This window comes from Trachypithecus francoisi, unplaced genomic scaffold (genome assembly GCF_009764315.1).
Source record: "Trachypithecus francoisi isolate TF-2019V2 unplaced genomic scaffold, Tfra_2.0 Lachesis_group8, whole genome shotgun sequence".
NCBI classification, from domain to species: domain Eukaryota; kingdom Metazoa; phylum Chordata; class Mammalia; order Primates; family Cercopithecidae; genus Trachypithecus; species Trachypithecus francoisi.
The window spans coordinates 3,044,925-3,065,753 of NW_022681473.1; the positions used below are offsets into that span (position 1 = coordinate 3,044,925).

Genomic DNA, 20,829 nt, shown 5'->3' on the forward strand with positions numbered 1-20,829 from the left:
TCAACTCCTGGCTTCTCCTTCAAAAGAGAAAGAAAGTACTGGCGCAAGTATTTTTACTTTTGGCCTTCTGAAGCTTTGGCAAAGACTGATTTCTGCCCCCATGACAGAGGGCTGAGAGAAATGGTGGTACTCTGAGTGACAGGTTGGGTCTGCTGAGACCGAAAGGAAATACCTGTGGCAGCAGCAGGAAGGCTGCAGTAGCAGCACCAGGCAACAGGTGTATTGGGTGATTACAGGGCACTGTGAAGAAACCTGACAAACTCTCTTTAACTGAAAAATACACACACAATCCCACACAAGACACATCTGCAGAACAGGCTTAAGAGGCCTCTAGAATCCGGCCCAATTTGTTTTAGACTACCCCAGGAGAAAGCCACATTATAAAGGTTGTGGCAGGAGGCTTTTTGTTAATGCCTGAATCTCAATCAAAGATTACATGTACAAAGTATTAGGGTCACATGACGCAATCAAAGAAATAAAAAAAGTTCAGAAATCAACCCTAAAACAATGGAGAGGCACAAATTAACTGAAAAAATAAAATTACCATTTGAATAATGCTCAATGAGTAAAACTGGGAAGACAGCAAACTAAGTAAAATTAGGAAAATGAGGATATCAATAAAAGATATAAAGGATGAAAAACAGACTGAGAAACAGGTATGAAAGGAAATAATTACTGAGAAATTCTCAAAAGTAAGAAAAAAATTAAAAAAGAAGCTCAACACATCAACTAGTATAAACAAAAGGGACATAAGACACATTATAACCGCAGTTTCCAAAGTCAAAGGAGAAAATAACCCTGAAAGCAGCAAGTGAAAAGCAAGGTGTATGCTCTTAGGAGATTACCAGTGAATTTGTCCACAGAAACCTTGAGGCCAGGCTGGGCAGAGTGGTTCACACTTGTAATCTCAGCACTTTGGGAGGCTGAGGCGGGCAGATCGCTTGAGCCCAGGAGTTCGAGACAAGCCTGAGTAGCATGGTGAAATCCCATCTCTACAAAAAATACAAAAAAGTTAGCTGTGTATGCTGTTGCACTTCCCAGCTACTCAGAAGGCTGGGGTGGGAGAATCACCTGAGCCTGGAAAGTTGAGGCCGCAGTGAGCCATGATGATACCACTGCACTCCAATTTGAGTGACAGAGTAAATCCCTGTCTCAAAAAAAGTACAAGCTGAAGCAAGAAGGGAACTGGATGAGATAGTCTAATTGCTGAACACAAAACTTCCAAGCAAGAATAATATAACCAGTGTCCTAGAAAATAATAAAAAATAAAGACTTTATAACATAACCAAGGGCTACACTACCACTACACATGTCAAACAAGAAACGGTAAAAGGAGTCCTTTCCATTGAAAATAATGCAATGCTAGAAAATAATATATAATCATATCAAAATAAATATACATAAAAGATATGCATACACAGAAAAATAAAATTCTGTGGTACTATAATGATGGTGCAGAAATCACTTTTAATTATTATCTAAAATTTGAAAGATGAAAGTAGAAAAGTAAACATAAATGTCTCTTAATGGATATATAACATTAAATGATTTAGTGACATCAGTAACAAAGTTGAAGGCAGATTTAATAAGAAAGAAGTATTGTATACAACTAAGGTTAAGTATTTACCAGTGTAAAATATCTTGCTGTAACTTTAAGATGTTTTATATACTTTCCATGGTAACTACAAAGAAAATGTCTATAAGACACACAAAAGAAAATTTAAAAAGGAGTCAAAGCTTATTACACAAAGTACAAGACACAAAAAAGAAAGGGAGAAAGAAAAAACTACAAGAATCAAGTAAAAAACTTACAATGGCTAAAGTACATCTTTTCATTTCAGTAAATTGTTTATTTAGGAACTAAACTACTCAATCAAAAGGCATATGCTAAATAATTTAAAACCAAACCAAGATCAAATTATAGCTGACCTACAAGAAATTCACCTGAGACCTAATGACAAAAAGAGACTGAAAGTGGCAAGATGGAAATAGACATTTTATGCAAATGTTAATGAAATGAGAGAAGAGGTTACAATTATATTATGCAAAATACATCTTAAGTCAAAAAATGTCATACTTTATAAAACATACTTTAAGTCAGAGCTCACAAAAAACAAGAACATAAAACAATAATAGAAGGGAGAATGAACTGGGAACCTATGACAAGTGTGAGTGCATATTTGTATATATATTTGGGTATTGAAGTAACTTCCTATTATATTGCTATTTCTTGCTTCAATTTTGCAAGTTCTTTATAAACAAATAATTACAGCATTGAAGCAAGAAACAGACAGCAATATAATAGTGGCATACTTCTAGAACCCACTTTCAGTAATGAATAATAAAGCAAGACTTAATAATTGTAGAGAGGACCTGAAAGCACTACAAAACAATTCCACCTCACAGACATAGATACAACACTCCACACAACACAGCAGGAGACACACTCTTCCCAAGAGCTCAGAAAACATTCTCCAGGACAGGCCACCTGTTAAACAAACAAGTAAGTCTTACCAAATTTCAAAAAACTGAAGTCTTCTGCATTACTATATATGACCAAAATGAAATGAAACTGGAAATAACAAAGAAAAACAAAAAAATTCACAAATATATGGAAATTAAACAACACATTTGAGCATGCTCTTGTTCAAGGGTTGAAATACTCAATATTGCAAAGATGTTCACGCTGTCCAATGCAATCTACAAACTCCATGCAATCTCTTTCAAATTTCGAATCCTCTTTTTGCAGAAATAAAAGCAACAACCTAAAAATCCTAAGACATCTCAAGGGACTGTAAAGCACCCAACAATTTTCAAACAGAGGAACAATGTTGGAGGTATCACACTGTCTGACTTTAAAATACATTATGAGGCAACCGTAATTAAAACAGTTTGGTATTGGTATAAAGACAGACAAATAGTACAATAAAACAGAATGTAGCACAGATTTAAAAATAAAACACAGAAAAATAAAACTGTAAAACCAATAGCTAAAATATGGGATTTATTGAACACCATGATCTAAACCAATATATTCATGAAAGAAGTCTTACAAAAAATACATAGCAGAAAAGCAGTAGAGGCATTATTTGAAGAAAAAAAGGCTGTTAACTTTCCAAATTTCAGTATGATAAAAATGTTACTAACCAAGAACACCTGATCTAGAATAATTTCACTTCAAAAGAACAAGGGAAAAATAAAGACTTTCCAAAATAAATAAATAGATGAGGGTGTTCACTGCCACTAGTATAGTTCTATAAGAAATGCTACAGGCTGGGTGGACATGGTGGCTCATGCCCACAATACCAGCTTTGGGTGGGCCAAGGTAGGAGGATTGCCTGAGATCAGGAGTTAGGAATTAGCCTGGTCCACAGAGCAAGACCCAATCTCTACAAAATACAGAAGAAATACTGAAAAGACTTCATTGTGTTAAAAAAGACAATGATGCTAGACAGCATTATAAAACCATATGAAAATATAAAACTCTGTTAAAGGTATATAAGCAGATATATAATATAATACTTTACTATCATAATGATGGTGTAAAAAACTCAAAATTCTGCCATAATATCTGAAAAAATATCTGCATAAATCTTTGCTACCAGATACAAAATAGATAATAATTTGTTACATTAACAGCACACTGGAGGGTGTTACAGTTTCTGTATTTAATGAAGTTGTGAGATTAAAATCTATATTTATAACTTTAAGGTGTTTGATGTACTCTCCATTTTCAAGGTGATCATGAAGAAAATACCTATACAAGGTCTGCAAAACACAATGAGAAAAGAATGAAAGCATGTCCACACAAAATCAACAAACGATGAAGACAGTCAAAGAGGAAATGAGGGATAACATATCTATAAGAAACAGAAAACAGTAACAGTCAAGATAGTGATAGTAACTTCATTTCCTTCAGAAATTATTTTAAATATAAATTAACCTACTTATTTAACAGAAATAAAATAGCTGAATTAAGAACAATATGCTAGCTACAAAAGACTCTAGCTTTAAATAGAAAAATAGGCTGAAAGTAAGAATAAAAAAAAATTCCATGCAATTAGTAACCACAGTCAGGTGGGGTGGTTATCATTATAAGACACAATACACTTTAAGTCAAAACTGTCACAGGAGATAAAGATTAATAGCATGTAATGGCAAAATGTGTTCATTAACCAGGAACCTGTAACTGTTTATCTGTCTATATTTATATCTAGCATCAGGGCTCCCAGATACATAAAGCAAATATGGAGAGAAGTGAAGCAAGACGTACACAGAAATACAATAATTATCGACTCCAAGATCCCATTTTCAACACAGAATAGAAAATTACACAGAAGATTACGGCCGGGTGGGGTGGCTCACACCTGTAATCCCAGCACCTTGGGAGGCTGAGGCGGGCAGATCATGAGGTCAGGAAATCGAGACCATCCTGGCTAACACGGTGAAACCCCGTCTCTACTACAAATACCAAAAAAAAAAAATTAGCCGGGTATGGTGGCGGGCGCCTGTAGTCCCAGCTACTCCGGAGGCTGCGGCAGGAGAATGGCGTGAACCCAAGAGGCGGAGCTTGCAGTGAGCTGACATCGCGTCACTGCAATCCAGCCTGGGTGACAGAGCGAGACTCTGACACACACACACACACAAAGAAAATTACACAGAAGATCAACTTAACAGATACGTATAGAACACTCCAGTCAAAAAAAGTATAATATACAATATTCTCAAATATACAAAGTGCATTCTGTTACAACAAATAACTCTTAAAGATGAAAATCCCATGACATGTTTTCTAACCAAAATGTAATAAAACTAGAAATCGAGGCGGAGCAAGATGGCCGAATAGAAACAGCTCCAGTCTCCAACTCCCTGCGCGAGCGACACAGAAGACTGGTGATTTCTGCATTTTCAACTGAGGTACTGGGGTCATCTCACTGGGGAGTGCCGGACAATCGGTGCTGGTCAGCTGCTGCAGCCCGACCAGCGAGAGCTGAAGCAGGGCGAGGCATTGCCTCACCTGGGAAGTGCAAGGGGGAAGGGAATCGCTTTTCCTAGCCAGGCGAACTGAGACACACAACACCTGGAAAATCGGGTAATTTCCACCCCAATACTGCGCTTTAAGCAAATGGGCACACCAGAAGATTATACCCACACTTGGCCGGGAGGGTCCCACGGCCACGGAGCCTCCCTCATTGCTAGCACAGCAGTCTGCAATCTAACCGCAAGGCAGCAGCGAGGCTGGGGGAGGGGCGCCCGCCACTGCTGAGGCTTAAGTAGGTAAACAAAGCCGCTGGGAAGCTCGAACTGGGTGGAGGTCACAGCAGCTCAAGGAAACCTGCCTGTCTCTGTAGACTCCACCTCTGGGGACAGGGCACAGCTAAAAAACAACAGGGGAAGCAGCAGAGGCCTGTGCAGACCCGAAAGACTCTGTCTGACAGCTTTGAAGAGAGCAGTGGATCTCCCAACACGGAGGCTGAGATCTGAGAACGGACAGACTGCCTGCTCAAGTGGGTCCCTGACCCCTGAGTGGCCTAACTGGGAGACATCCCACACTAGGGGCAGTCTGACACCCCACACCTCACAGGGTGGAGTACACCCCTGAGAGGAAGCTTCCAAAGTAAGAATCAGACAGGTACATTCGCTGTTCAGCAATATTCTATCTTCTGCAACCTCTGCTGCTGATACCCAGGCAAACAGGGTCTGGAGTGGACCTCAAGCAATCTCCAACAGACCTACAGGTGAGGGTCCTGACTATTAGAAGGAAAACTATCAAACAGGAAGAACACCTATACCAAAACCCCATCAGTACGTCACCATCATCAAAGACCAGAGGCAGATAAAACCACAAAGATGGGGAAGAAGCAGGGCAGAAAAACTGGAAATTCAAAAAATAAGAGTGCATCTCCCCCTGCAAAGGAGCGCAGCTCATCGCCAGCAATGGATCAAAGCTGGTCAGAGAATGACTTTGACGAGATGAGAGAAGGCTTCAGTCCATCAAACTTCTCAGAGCTAAAGGAGGAATTACGTACCCAGCGCAAAGAAACTAAAAATCTTGAAAAAAGAGTGGAAGAATTGATAGCTAGAATAATTAATGCAGAGAAGGTCATAAATGAAATGACAGAGATGAAAACCATGACACGAGAAATATGTGACAAATCCACAAGCTTCAGTAACCGACTCGATCAACTGGAAGAAAGAGTATCAGCGATTGAGGATCAAATGAATGAAATGAAGAGAGAAGAGAAACCAAAAGAAAAAAGAAGAAAAAGAAATGAACAAAGCCTGCAAGAAGTATGGGATTATGTAAAAAGACCAAATCTATGTCTGATTGGGGTGCCTGAAAGTGAGGGGGAAAATGGAACCAAGTTGGAAAACACTCTTCAGGATATCATCCAGGAGAACTTCCCCAACCTAGTAGGGCAGGCCAACATTCAAATTCAGGAAATACAGAGAACACCACAAAGATACTCCTCGAGAAGAGCAACTCCAAGACACATAATTGCCAGATTCACCACAGTTGAAATGAAGGAAAAAATCTTAAGGGCAGCCAGAGAGAAAGGTCGGGTTACCCACAAAGGGAAGCCCATCAGACTAACAGCAGACCTCTCGGCAGAAACTCTACAAGTCAGAAGAGAGTGGGGGCCAATATTCAACATTCTTAAAGAAAAGAATTTTAAACCCAGAATTTCATATCCAGCCAAACTAAGTTTCATCAGTGAAGGACAAATAAAATCCTTTACAGATAAGCAAATGCTTAGAGATTTTGTCACCACCAGGCCTGCCTTACAAGAGACCCTGAAGGAAGCCCTAAACATGGAAAGGAACAACCGGTACCAGCCATTGCAAAAACATGCCAAAATGTAAAGACCATCGAGGCTAGGAAGAAACTGCATCAACTAACAAGAAAAATAACCAGTTAATATCATAATGGCAGGATCAAGTTCACACATAACAATATTAACCTTAAATGTTAATGGACTAAATGCTCCAATTAAAAGACACAGACTGGCAAACTGGATAAAGAGTCAAGACCCATCAGTCTGCTGTATTCAGTAGACCCATCTCACATGCAGATACATACATAGGCTCAAAATAAAGAGATGGAGGAAGATCTACCAAGCAAATGCGGAACAAAAAAAAGCAGGGGTTGCAATCCTAGTCTCTGATAAAATAGACTTTAAACCATCAAAGGTCAAAAGAGACAAAGAAGGCCATTACATAATGGTAAAGGGATCAATTCAACAGGAAGAGCTAACTATCCTAAATATATATGCACCCAATATAGGAGCACCCAAATTCATAAAGCAAGTCCTTAGAGACTTACAAAGAGACTTAGACTCCCATACAATAATAATGGGAGACTTCAACACTCCACTGTCAACATTAGACAGATCAACGAGACAGAAAGTTAACAAGGATATCCAGGAATTGAACTCATCTCTGCACCAAGCGGACCTAATAGACATCTATAGAACTCTCCACCCCAAATCAACAGAATATACATTCTTCTCAGCACCACATCGCACTTATTCCAAAATTGACCACATAATTGGAAGTAAAGCACTCCTCAGCAAATGTAAAAGAACAGAAACTATAACAAACTGTCTCTCAGACCACAGTGCAATCAAACTAGAACTCAGGACTAAGAAACTCAATCAAAACCGCTCAACTACATGGAAACTGAACAACCTGCTCCTGAATGACTACTGGGTACATAACGAAATGAAGGCAGAGATAAAGATGTTCTTTGAAACCAATGAGAACAAAGATACAACATACCAGAATCTCTGGGACACATTTAAAGCAGTGTGTAGAGGGAAATTTATAGCACTAAATGCCCACAAGAGAAAGCTGGAAAGATCTAAAATTGACACTCTAACATCACAATTAAAAGAACTGGAGAAGCAAGAGCAAACACATTCAAAAGCTAGCAGAAGGCAAGAAATAACTAAGATCAGAGCAGAACTGAAGGAGATAGAGACACAAAAAACCCTCCAAAAAAATCAATGAATCCAGGAGTTGGTTTTTTGAAAAAATCAACAAAATTGACAGACCGCTAGCAAGACTAATAAAGAAGAAAAGAGAGAAGAATCAAATAGACGCAATAAAAAATGATAAAGGGGATATCACCACGGACCCCACAGAAATACAAACTACCATCAGAGAATACTATAAACACCTCTACACAAATGAACTAGAAAATCTAGAAGAAATGGATAATTTCCTGGACACTTAAACTCTTCCAAGACTAAACCAGGAAGAAGTTGAATCCCTGAATAGACCAATAGCAGGCTCTGAAATCGAGGCAATAATTAATAGCCTACCAACCAAAAAAACTCCAGGACCAGATGGATTCACAGCTGAATTCTACCAGAGGTACAAGGAGGAGCTGGTACAGTTCCTTCTGAAACTATTCCAATCAATAGAAAAAGAGGGAATCCTCCCTAACTCATTTTATGAGGCCAACATCATCCTGATACCAAAGCCTGGCAGAGATACAACAAAAAAAGAGAATTTTAGACCAATATCCCTGATGAACATCGATGCAAAAATCCTCAATAAAATACTGGCAAACCGGATTCAGCAGCACATCAAAAAGCTTATTCACCATGATCAAGTGGGCTTCATCCCTGGGATGCAAGGCTGGTTCAACATTCGCAAATCAATAAACGTAATCCAGCATATAAACAGAACCAAAGACAAGAACCACATGATTATCTCAATAGATGCAGAAAAGGCTTTTGACAAAATTCAACAGCCCTTCATGCTAAAAACGCTCAATAAATTCGGTATTGATGGAACGTACCTCAAAATAATAAGAGCTATTTATGACAAACCCACAGCCAATATCATACTGAATGGGCAAAAACTGGAAAAATTCCCTTTGAAAACTGGCACAAGACAGGGATGCCCTCTCTCACCGCTCCTATTCAACATAGTGTTGGAAGTTCTGGCTAGGGCAATCAGGCAAGAGAAAGAAATCAAGGGTATCCAGTTAGGAAAAGAAGAAGTCAAATTGTCCCTGTTTGCAGATGACATGATTGTATATTTAGAAAACCCCATTGTCTCAGCCCAAAATCTCCTTAAGCTGATAAGAAACTTCAGCAAAGTCTCAGGATACAAAATTAATGTGCAAAAATCACAAGCATTCTTATACACCAGTAACAGACAAACAGAGAGCCAAATCATGAATGAACTTCCATTCACAATTGCTTCAAAGAGAATAAAATACCTAGGAATCCAACTTACAAGGGATGTAAAGGACCTCTTCAAGGAGAACTACAAACCGCTGCTCAGTGAAATAAAAGAGGACACTAACAAATGGAAGAACATACCATGCTCATGGATAGGAAGAATCAATATCGTGAAAATGGACATACTGCCCAAGGTTATTTATAGATTCAATGCCATCCCCATCAAGCTACCAATGAGTTTCTTCACAGAATTGGAAAAAACGGCTTTAAAGTTCATATGGAACCAAAAAAGAGCCCGCATTGCCAAGACAATCCTAAATCAAAAGAACAAAGCTGGAGGCATCATGCTACCTGACTTCAAACTATACTACAAGGCTACAGTAACCAAAACAGCATGGTACTGGTACCAAAACAGAGATATAGACCAATGGAACAGAACAGAGTCCTCAGAAATAATACCACACATCTACAGCCATCTGATCTTTGACAAACCTGAGAAAAACAAGAAATGGGGAAAGGACTCCCTATTTAATAAATGGTGCTGGGAAAATTGGCTAGCCATAAGTAGAAAGCTGAAACTGGATCCTTTCCTTACTCCTTATACGAAAATTAATTCAAGATGGATTAGAGACTTAAATGTTAGACCTAATACCATAAAAACCCTAGAAGAAAACCTAGGTAGTACCATTCAGGACATAGGCATGGGCAAGGACTTCATGTCTAAAACACCAAAAGCAACGGCAGCAAAAGCCAAAATTGACAAATGGGATCTGATTAGACTAAAGAGCTTCTGCACAGCAAAAGAAACTACCATCAGAGTGAACAGGCAACCTACAGAAAGGGAGAAAATTTTTGCAATCTACTCATCTGACAAAGGGCTAATATCCAGAATCTACAAAGAACTCAAACAAAAAAAACAAACAACCCCATCAAAAAGTGGGCAAAGGATATGAACAGACATTTCTCAAAAGAAGACATTCATACAGCCAACAGACACATGAAAAAATGCTCATCATCACTGGCCATCAGAGAAATGCAAATCAAAACCACAATGAGATACCATCTCACACCAGTTAGAATGGCAATCATTAAAAAGTCAGGAAATAACAGGTGCTGGAGAGGATGTGGAGAAATAGGAACACTTTTACACTGTTGGTGGGATTGTAAACTAGTTCAACCATTATGGAAAACAGTATGGCAATTCCTCAAGGATCTAGAACTAGATGTACCATATGACCCAGCCATCCCACTACTGGGTATATACCCAAAGGATTATAAATCATGCTGCTATAAAGACACATGCACACGTATGTTTATTGCACCACTATTCACAATAGCAAAGACTTGGAATCAACCCAAATGTCCATCTGTGACAGACTGGATTAAGAAAATGTGGCACATATACACCATGGAATATTATGCAGCCATAAAAAAGGATGAGTTTGCATCCTTTGTAGGGACATGGATGCAGCTGGAAACCATCATTCTTAGCAAACTATCACAAGAACAGAAAACCAAACACTGCATGTTCTCACTTATAGGTGGGAACTGAACAATGAGATCACTTGGACTCGGGAAGGGGAACATCACACATCGGGGCCTATCATGGGGAGGGGGGAAGGGGGAGGGATTTCATTGGGAGTTATACCTGATATAAATGACGAATTGATGGGTGCTGACGAGTTGATGGGTGCAGCACACCAACATGACACAAGTATACATATGTAACAAACCTGCACGTTACGCACATGTACCCAGAAGTATAAAAAAAAAAAAAAAAAAAAAAGCTAGAAATCAAAAGCAAAAGTAATACTGGCAATGCCAAAAATGTATGGAAATTAAACACCCTTGAACATACACATTCTTGCTCAATGGTCAGATAATTAGTTTTTTTAAAGATGTCAATAATGGCCACACTAATGTACACATTCAATGTAATCTCTATCAAATTCCCAATGGTACTTTTTGATTTTTTAATCCTAAAATTAGTTTAAGAACAATAACTAGTTGAAATTCTTTAAAAAGAACAAAGAGGCATTACACTTTCTGATTTTAAAACATATAAAAAGCTACGAAAATAAAAACAATGTGGTACTGACACAAAGACAGATAACTAAATGATGACACAAAGCAGAGAGCCCAGAAATAAACCCTTGTGGATAAAATCAAATAATTTTCCATAAGGTATCCATGACCACACAATGGAGAAGAGTCCTTTCAACAAATGATGTTAAAAACTAGATATCTACATGGAAAAATGAAGTGATATCTTTTCCTTGCACCACATACAAAAGTATTTTAAATGAAATACTTAGACATAGAAATAGAATAAAACTCTTAGAAGAAAATATAGGAGAGCAAATGCATAAGCAACAAAAGAAGAACAGAAAAACTGAACTACATCAAACTTCAAACTTTCTGCAAATCAAAGAAAATAATGAGTGAAGTGAAAATGCCACCTAGGAAATGGGTAAAAACACTTGGAAATCACACATTTGATAGGACTTAATATTCAGAGTATATAAGGAACTTTTAAAACTCAACAACAAAAATTAAATAACTTGATTTAAAAATAGATGAAGGACTAACTGAAATCTCTTCAAAAAGATATGGAAACGCCCAATAAGCACCTGAATGAATGCTCAAATTACTAATTTGTAGAGAAATGCAAAACAAAATGACAATTAAGCTATTTCCTCACACGTATTAGAATGGTCACTGTAAAAAAAAAATTCAGATCTGTCAAGGATGTGAAGACGTTGAAAACCACGTAACCCGCTGGTAGGAAAGAAAGGATGCAGCCATGATGAAAGATAGCATAGACCACGTGTGCTGGCTCACAACTGGAACCCCAGTACTTTGGGAGACTGAGGCGGGTGGATCACTTGAGCTCAGGAGTCCAAGACCAGCCTGGGCAACATGGCAAAACCTTGTCTCTATTAAAAATACAAAAGTTAGCTGGGTGTGGTGGTGGGCACCTGTACTTCCAGGTCCTTGGGAGGCTGAAGGGGGAGGAAGGCTCGAGCCCAGGAGGCAGAGATTGCAGTGAGCTGAGATGGTGCCACTGCACTACAGCCTGGGTGATAGAGTGAGATTTTTTTTTTTTTTTAAATAGCATAAATGTTCTTCGAAAAATTAAAAATGGAATTATATGATCCAGCAATCCCACTTCTGGATCTATATCAAAAGTACACACTGCAACTCAGGACTTAGGAGAGATATTTGCACACCCATGTTTACTGTGTCACTATTCAGAAAAGTCAAATGGGGGAAGCCTCAAGTGATGAACACACACAAAAAATGTGGCATCTGCATACAAGGAATATTATTCAACCATAAAAACAGTAATACGGAGTTACAAAACACTAAGATGTTAGTCATAAAATCTGCTATGAAACACTGATGTACCATTAAAGAAGAATTTGCCTAGATAACTACAATATTTAACTGTGACTGTGTAATCACGAAAAGCAGGTATTTTGAATCACTGGCATGCAGTGTACAGCAGTAAAACTTCACAGAAAAGGCACTACAATCATTAATAAAAGACTCTGAGAACATTTTAATGAGTAAGAAGGTACTAAAGACAATTTTTATTATATGTTTACTATACTGATGCGATTCTTATGCAAAATTAAAATGCTGCCATCCAACTCATGCATATCCACTTAACTAATCTTTCACAAGTGCAAGTAGAATACACAACACAGACAGTATAGTCTCTTCAACACTTGGTCCTGGGGAAACAGAATACCCACAATCAAAATAATGAAACAGACAATTTTTCTTACACCATACTCAAAAATTAACTTGAAATCAAGCCTTAAATGTAAAATATGTATCCTTAAAAACTCTGAGAAAAAACCTCTTTGATATTGGTCTTGGCAATCATTTTTTAGATATGACACCAAAAGTACAGCAACAAAAGTAAGTATCAACAAGCTGGACTACATTAAGCTAAAAAGCTTCTGCACGCCAAAGACCATTTACAATCAAACTTTTGGATATTAGGATGGCTAATATAGAAAATAAGCAGTAGGCCGGGCGCGGTGGCTCAAGCCTGTAATCCCAGCACTTTGGGAGGCCAAGACGGGTGGATCACGAGGTCAGGAGATCGAGACCATTCTGGCTAACATGGTGAAACCCCATCTCTACTAAAAAATACAAAAAACTAGCTGGGTGAGGTGGCAGGCGCCTGTAGTCCCAGCTACTCGGGAGGCTGAGGCAGGAGAATGGCGTAAACCCGGGAGGCGAGCTTGCAGTGAGCTGAGATCCAGCCACTGCACTCCAGCCTGGGCGACAGAGCGAGACTCCGTCTCAAAAAACAATAAAAATAAAAATAAAAAATAAGCAGTATATCAGGGCTGTGCAAAAGTAATTGTGGTTTTTGCCTTCTAAATAGTAAGAAACACTCTTACTTTTGCAGCAACCTAACAACAATGTTGACAAGGATGTAAAGAAAAAACAATTCTGAACACTCAGAGTTCTCAACTGGTAGAGTCATTATGAAAACCAGGAGGGGGGCGTTATTTAAAAATTAAAAAAAGACAAACCTACTCTACAACGCAGAAATCCCACTTCTGTATATATAATAACTGAAGGGAATAAAAGCAGCAGCTTGAAGAATTATCTGCTCCCTCATGTTCACTGCAGCATTATTCACAATTGTCAAGATATAAAGACAAGCTAAACGTTTGTGGATGCTGAATGGATAAAGAAAATGTGATATAAATAGACAACAGAATATTAGCCATAAAAAAGGAATGAAATCCTGTTATTCAACAACATGGACGACCCTGAAGGACATGATGCTAAATAAACTCAGCCAGGCCCCAAGACAGAGACTGAACGTTCCCCCTCAGATGTGGAATCTGTCATGGCTGAACTCACAGGAGCAAAGGACGATGGCAGTTGCCAGGGCCTGGAGTTGGGGAAAACGAGCTGTTGTTCAAAAGGTACAAACTTTCAGTTGTAAGATGAGTAAGTTTGAGGAATCTAATGAGTAGCTTTATGAATACTATTAATAATGTTTTGTATGCTTAAAATTTGCCAACAGTAGATATTAACTGTTCTCACTACAAGAAAAGGTAATTATGTGAAGTGATAGATTTGTTCCTTAATGTGATTACACTAATTATTTCACAATGTATACACATATCAAATTATTACATTGTACACAATATATACACAGTTTTTATTTCTTTTTTTTTTTTTTTTTTTTTGAGACGGAGTCTTGCTCTGCCGCCCAGGCTGGAGTGCAGTGGCCGGCTCTCAGCTCACTGCAAGCTCCGCCTCCCGGGTTCACGCCATTCTCCTGTCTCAGCCTCCGAGTAGCTGGGACTACAGGCGCCCGCCTCGTCGCCCGGCTAGTTTTTTGTATTTTTTAGTAGAGACGGGGTTTCACCGTATTAGCCAGGATGGTCTCGATCTCCTGACCTCGTGATCCGCCCGTCTCGGCCTCCCAAAGTGCTGGGATTACAGGCTTGAGCCACCGCGCCCGGCCCACAGTTTTTATTTCTAAAATAATCTGTTACACATATGCCCATATAGACACACCTGTATATGTGTGTGTGTATATATATGAATGAAGAAAATATGATTTAAATAGACAACAGAATACTACTCCAGCATAAAAAGTGAATCTTATCATTTCAAAAGGATGTTGATATATGATATATACACACATATATGATATATACACACACATATATACATACATACACATACACGTACATACATATGAATGACACAGTCCTGATAAGCCTCATACTAAAAAAGAAGAAATTATAAAATGATAATATTATAACTATTACAGTTGGGAATTAGGGAATATAGAGTTTAAATGACCAACCTCAGTTCACACTAAAAAAAAATAAATAAAATTTTGTGTAAAATAACATTAGATCATCTCATATTTGGGCAGATGCTTAGTGTTCGGAGAAAACTGCTGAGTATACATTTCTGTAGACTCCCATTTGAAACCTCTGTAGGATACGAAATCATAAAGCAGAAAGCATACAACATCTGTTTATGGGACTTCTGGGATTTCTGAACCAAACACCATCACCACGCCTCTTGCACACTTGAGACATGATGCAAAAACGAAATCAGAAAACATTTAACAGAGTTCCTCAAAAATAGGCAGGTACATGCATGTTCCCAAAAGCAGTGGCAGAGCAAGACATGAGACCACACAGGCCCTTACTCATCAGGAGGAGGACTCTGATTTTTACTGTAACTTTTATAAAGGAAGATCACTAAACAGGAAGCGGAGTCTGTAAAAAATTTAAGAGAATGAGACAGAAGACGCTCCTAGCGGACAGCAAGAGAAAGACACCCAGGCTCTCAGAAACCATCTCCACTAGAGCAGAGCTTCCCAAACCACATTTTAAGCTCTGGCTCTGGCTTCCTCCTTGACCTCTGGACCTCTCACCTGGGTTACCTGCTTCGTTCACGCCCACCCACCTGGATGTCCGTCTACTGCCTCCTGTCTCTTCACATTCCAGGGCTCTTTTCTTTGCTCCAGGCAGGTGATCAGGCCTGGCTTAGAGACAGTGAGACCTGTTTTATTAGAAAAAAGTGACATTACTCTTGCTGAAATTCTCCAGTTACCAACTTTGTACTGTGTTTAGCAGAGTGAACATTATAGAAGATTCTAGAAAATTAATCCAAAAATTATGCTTCCTGACATAACCTTTAGAATATTCAGTAAGTATTGTAAATCTGTGGGTTCTTTTTCACCACTTAGTACTGCTGAAATAAAACACTGGTGGTGGAAATTTGACTTTAAGGTGTGGGCAACAATATTTCATGCCACTGAATTTCTGGAATCATCAATAGAGTGAAAGATACAAATCAGTTAAAAAAAAGGAAGGTGTATGTCAAAACGAACCACATTTTGAAGATTTTTTTTTAACATCAACAATTCCCCACGTTTTTCTTAAAAGCAGGGATCTGAAACTCATTCATGCAATGCAGAAACTCACAAAAAACATTCCGCAAAGGAACGGAAGGAACTCTTTAGGGCATATGAGGAATTACGTATTGAAGTTATCCTCACCAATGGAGAACAAGTTTCTGTAGTTCTCCAACATCACATCCCTGTACAAATTCTGCTGAGCAGGGTCCAGGCATTTCCACTCCTCCAGGGAGAATTCTATGGCCACATCCCTGAACGTCAACAGTGTCTGAAGAAGAAACAACAACAACAACAACAAATACTTACCAAGTGGCTTTGGGCAGAGTTCTTAACTCGATTCAAGGTGAAATAAGCGAGTGAAGAGAACTGGTTCTAACTTATACAAGTGACTGAAATTATAAAATAAGGTAATTTTTAGCACAAGAATATTCTCTAACTCTCAGGAAAGAGAATTGCCTAAGATCCACATAAGCAGTGTACATACAATACTTTTCTGGATGATGAATTATAAAATTAAGGGCATCAACAAAGGCATGTCCATTTTTGAGTGCTACATTTACGTCACATGAATAAGGTGTGTTTATTTCTCAGGTGGAAAAGTCATGGTGAGTTAGAAGCTGTCTCTCCAATTTTAATGTGTCCAATAAACAAGAGCTCTTGTGCAGATTTTGCTTCAGGAAATCGGAGGTCAAGCCTGAGTTTCCGAATTTCTAATGCGCTCACCAGTGATGCCAGTCCTTTGGGCCCAAGGACAATATTTTGTCAAAATCCTGTAAGTGGCAGAGCATGGGTTTATCCCAGTTTTTCTGAACTACAAAGAGAGATCAGATTCTTCATCTTCTAAAGCAACGCATATGCAAAAAGAACCTAGGAAACAAAGACCTTTCAGATTAAATGTGATTATTTAGGCACACTAATTAGTAAATCTCCTCTAGGTACTTAAAGAGAAAAAAATAAACTCTACAATGGAAAAGTCTGTCAGAGAGCTCTTTCACCAACGGAATAAAACTAATATCAACTGTAATAGGACAGATTTTTATCATGTGCCAATGCACAGAGAAGGACATATTACTGGTGTGATATTGGCCAAAAGGTCAATTATAACCTGAATCGAATCATACTGAAACTTACTGTTATGCAAAGTTCAAGTGACAAATAAATATCTCCCAGGTATTGTGGGATCTGGCCAATAGCCTGCAACGCAACGGGGCTCTTTCTTTGTTCCCAAGCGGATCGGCAGGTTGAGAAGTAAAAGACACACACAAGATAGTGAAAGCTGGGTCCGGGGGGGGGTCACCACCCTCTGGTCCTGCGATGCTGCCAATGCACTGGATATACTAGCATTTGTTATTAAGTTTAGTGAGGGCGGGGGTAGGTTAGTGAGGGACTTAGGGTCGTTTGATTATGAGGTGAGATGGTCACATGGGAAGGAAGTAATTCTTTAACATAACATTGTTATGCAGAAGTACAGTATACAGAGATAAGAATTTACAATATAGTGTGTGTGCATCAGCAATTTCTAACAGAGCCTTAAAACACAAACACAGTCTATCCATAACCTATGATTAGCAAGATATTAAACAGCAGTAATAATGGCAGCAAAAGCTGGTTACGAACAATCAATGGAAGCAGGATGTGAAACAAGACAAACGGTTAGACCACAGATTCTCAGAAGGGAGTATGCCTTACCCCTAAAGAGACCTAGAAGAGCTGTGGCAAGATAAGGGTGTTTATAGCCCTATCTTATCCATGTGGACAGGCGCCCCCCATGTGTCCGTTTATAGGCTCTCCACGAGGGTCGCATTCCATTCCCAGAGCTATGAACTTCTGCTTTTCTGGGATACGAATCTTGGTGATGTGACACCTCTCTGACTGCACATCTGTTCATAGGCTCTCTGCAGGAGGAAGCACATCACGTGCTGTTGGCTCATTCTGGCAGCCCAACCCAGCATTGTCTTTACACAATCCTGCATGCAATTTTGTATTTACAACAATTAGGAGCATTTCATCTTTTATTCTGTAGCAGTAGTTTCAGGGGGGTCTCCCTACACCCAGGTTCTGACAAATACCTCCCAGGTCCTGACAAATAAATATCTCCTATGTTCTGACGAATATCTCCCAGGTTCTGACAAATATCTCCCAGGTTCTGTAATCTCTTCTTTTGTCTTGAGAGGGCGTCTCACTCTGTAGCCCAGGCTGGAGTGCAGTGGTGTGATCTCAGCTCACTGCTACTTCTGCCTCCCTGGTTCAGGCAATTCTCGTCCCTCAGCCTCCAGAGTAGCTGGAACTATCCACACGTGCCACCATGCTTGGCTACTTTTTGTATTTTTTCAGTAGAGATGGGGTTTCACCATGTTGGCCAGGCTGGTCTCGAACTCCTGGTCTCAAGTGGAGGCCTAGGTGTGAGATTAACGTGGGATTATAGGCGTGAGTCACTGCACCCAGCAGTAATCTCTAATAGTGTATTAAAATAGCCTTTCTTTAGCATTCTAAAAAGCAAGTGTCTTTTCATTTTTCTCTTTTCCAGAATGCTCTGAGTTATTCTGGGCAATAAATGTCATCGAATTTAAATGTTTATTTTCTTAGTCCTGTTCTGCATGCAGCTTAATGGAGCATCCAGATGAAACCTAAACAGTGCACGTTTCCCTTCTTTGCTGACATCCAAAAACCGCACCCCATCCTCGAGAGGAATCCTGGGTATCCACACGTTCAGTGCCACGAAGTGAACGTGTTTAATACTGCAGGTCATAAAGTCATGGTGAGAATTCTTCATGGCATATAAGAAGTCAAGGTGAAGATAAGAAAGAGACGGCTTTGGTATGCAGAAAAAGATGTTCAGAGACCCTTCATTATTATAAGAAAAAAAAAGTAGCTGAAACAAACTTATTATGGAGAAACACAAGTAGAGAAGTAAAGGTTTCCAAATTCTAAACACATGACATTTCAGGAGCAAAAGTGGACACAACCCCTGACCTGAGATGCATTTACCTGAGCACCAGCCATTTCTTTCTCCTTCTCCCGCTTCTCTGGGATTTCCTCTTAGGAAAGATCTCTGGACAAATCACACCTGCATCATGAGAATATGCCTTGAACGGTGTGAGCGCAACCCCTCACCTGCGACCACCACACCCATCAACAGAAAGACCTAGAAATACAGAAAAAGTCCACGCTTTTCTGTTCTTTATAAAAGAGAGTCAGCAACAGTAAACTTCCGTATGGAGATCAAAATGTGACTTTCTCTCTTCCGGCTCTCAGGTTCCCTCCCCTGCTAAACAACAGCAATTCTGCTTTGGCAACTGGAGCATAAGCGGCACTGAGCCGGCCTCTGAAACCTGGGCAGAGAAGGCCCTGTGACCTCCCTTTGGAACCAAGGCTGAACTCAACTCGTACAAATGCATCTGAAATCCCCCATCACTGATTCTGGCCACACCGTAGAATCCCACGAGGCATGTGATTTAAACAGCACTGGTGCTTCCACCCAAACCAATAGGCAGAATCTGTGGGGAAGGCAATGGTGAGGGCCTTTTTTTGAGTTGTCCATGTGATTTACTTAGAAAACAGGTTGAGAACCATTTAGCTAAGCCTTGCTTCTCAAGCTTCAATGTGCATATGAATCTTCTGGTAATTTTGGCCCCACTCTGAGTCAAGCGATCCTGAAGATTTCAAAGGGGTCCATGGGTTGGATTTTTTAACAGTTCTACCATTAATGGTGATGCTGCTCCCCCAAGACTTGTGATCATCAACGCTTAGCTAAACAAAGCAGCCCCAGCACAGTCCCTTACACCCAACCCTCTGACCACAGCACAAGTTCTTGTGGTGCAAATGGAGACAGTCAATCTCCATTCTGAAAGATTACATTATTTTCTGGCTCTTGAAAGTTTTCCAGGGCTGCAGAAGGAAGCAATGTCTGAGTCCCTCTGCATTTGGAAAACAATGTGTACACATATATGAATGCAGCGTTTGTTAAGCAGGCACCGTGTGCTCAGAAGTATGTGACAGCACTGTGCTGGGCACCTCATGTCATGTGAGCCAATCCTCATCACACCCTGGGTGATAGAACCAAGTGTCCCGCAACTCTTAAGATATAGACGAAGGGCCCAGGCTTTGTAGTTCTTCTTCTATTTTCCTATCATTAACTTTTTAAAAGTGTAATGATAAAAGCTCCATCTAGACCAATGGAAGGGATAGAGAGAGGATGAAGTACAGTGTAGAGACGCTTTCCATTGCTGCGTTTAGCCTCACTTTCTTGTGGCTTGTGAAGCAACTATTAGACCCACAGGACTGAGAAACAGGTTGCTGGATGCGATGTCTCTAAAAGCACTGGTGTTAGTAAAAAAGAAAAAAATTAAGGCCCCAAAATAGAGAGTTCTTTTATTCCATTTATCTGCTTTGGGGTTTCAGAAAATTCTGTGTATTAGTTCTGGAGAAGAAGCAGGAGTCAAACTCTGATTTAACTCCGTAGTTAAACCCCAAACTCTGATTTAACTTTGTAGTTAATTGTTGGAGCAGAGTCCAGGGTGAGGCCAGACCCGGATGAGGCTCAGAGGAGGGGAGTGCCGGCATGTCTGGGTACGGAGAGGGCCGCACGCAGGATTCTGCTCTCTATGCTACTAGAGTATTTACAACTCTGTTTTTCCTAAAACTGGCCCCCAAAAATTTAAATCCCAGGGTTTGTATAATTTTAATCTGTGTTAGCCACTTCCCTATCTTATAACA

General features: G+C 39.6%; 1 protein-coding gene across 8 annotated transcripts in view; it reads right to left on the reverse strand.

The window, feature by feature from the left end:
• ZNF195 (zinc finger protein 195) overlaps positions 1 to 20,829 on the reverse strand; it is a 47,340-nt gene that overhangs the window by 19,317 nt on the left and 7,194 nt on the right. For 2 of the 8 annotated variants that reach the window (XM_033208083.1, XM_033208078.1), the window contains exons 2-5: positions 19,102 to 19,180; positions 16,255 to 16,381; positions 15,660 to 15,755; positions 846 to 992 (exon numbers count right to left, since the gene is read on the reverse strand). In XM_033208083.1, coding sequence (XP_033063974.1) covers positions 846 to 992; positions 15,660 to 15,755; positions 16,255 to 16,381; positions 19,102 to 19,116 — 385 coding nt within the window. In that variant the 5' untranslated portion in view covers positions 19,117 to 19,180. The other 6 variants (XM_033208085.1, XM_033208081.1, XM_033208080.1 and 3 more) reach the window with 5 other exon arrangements.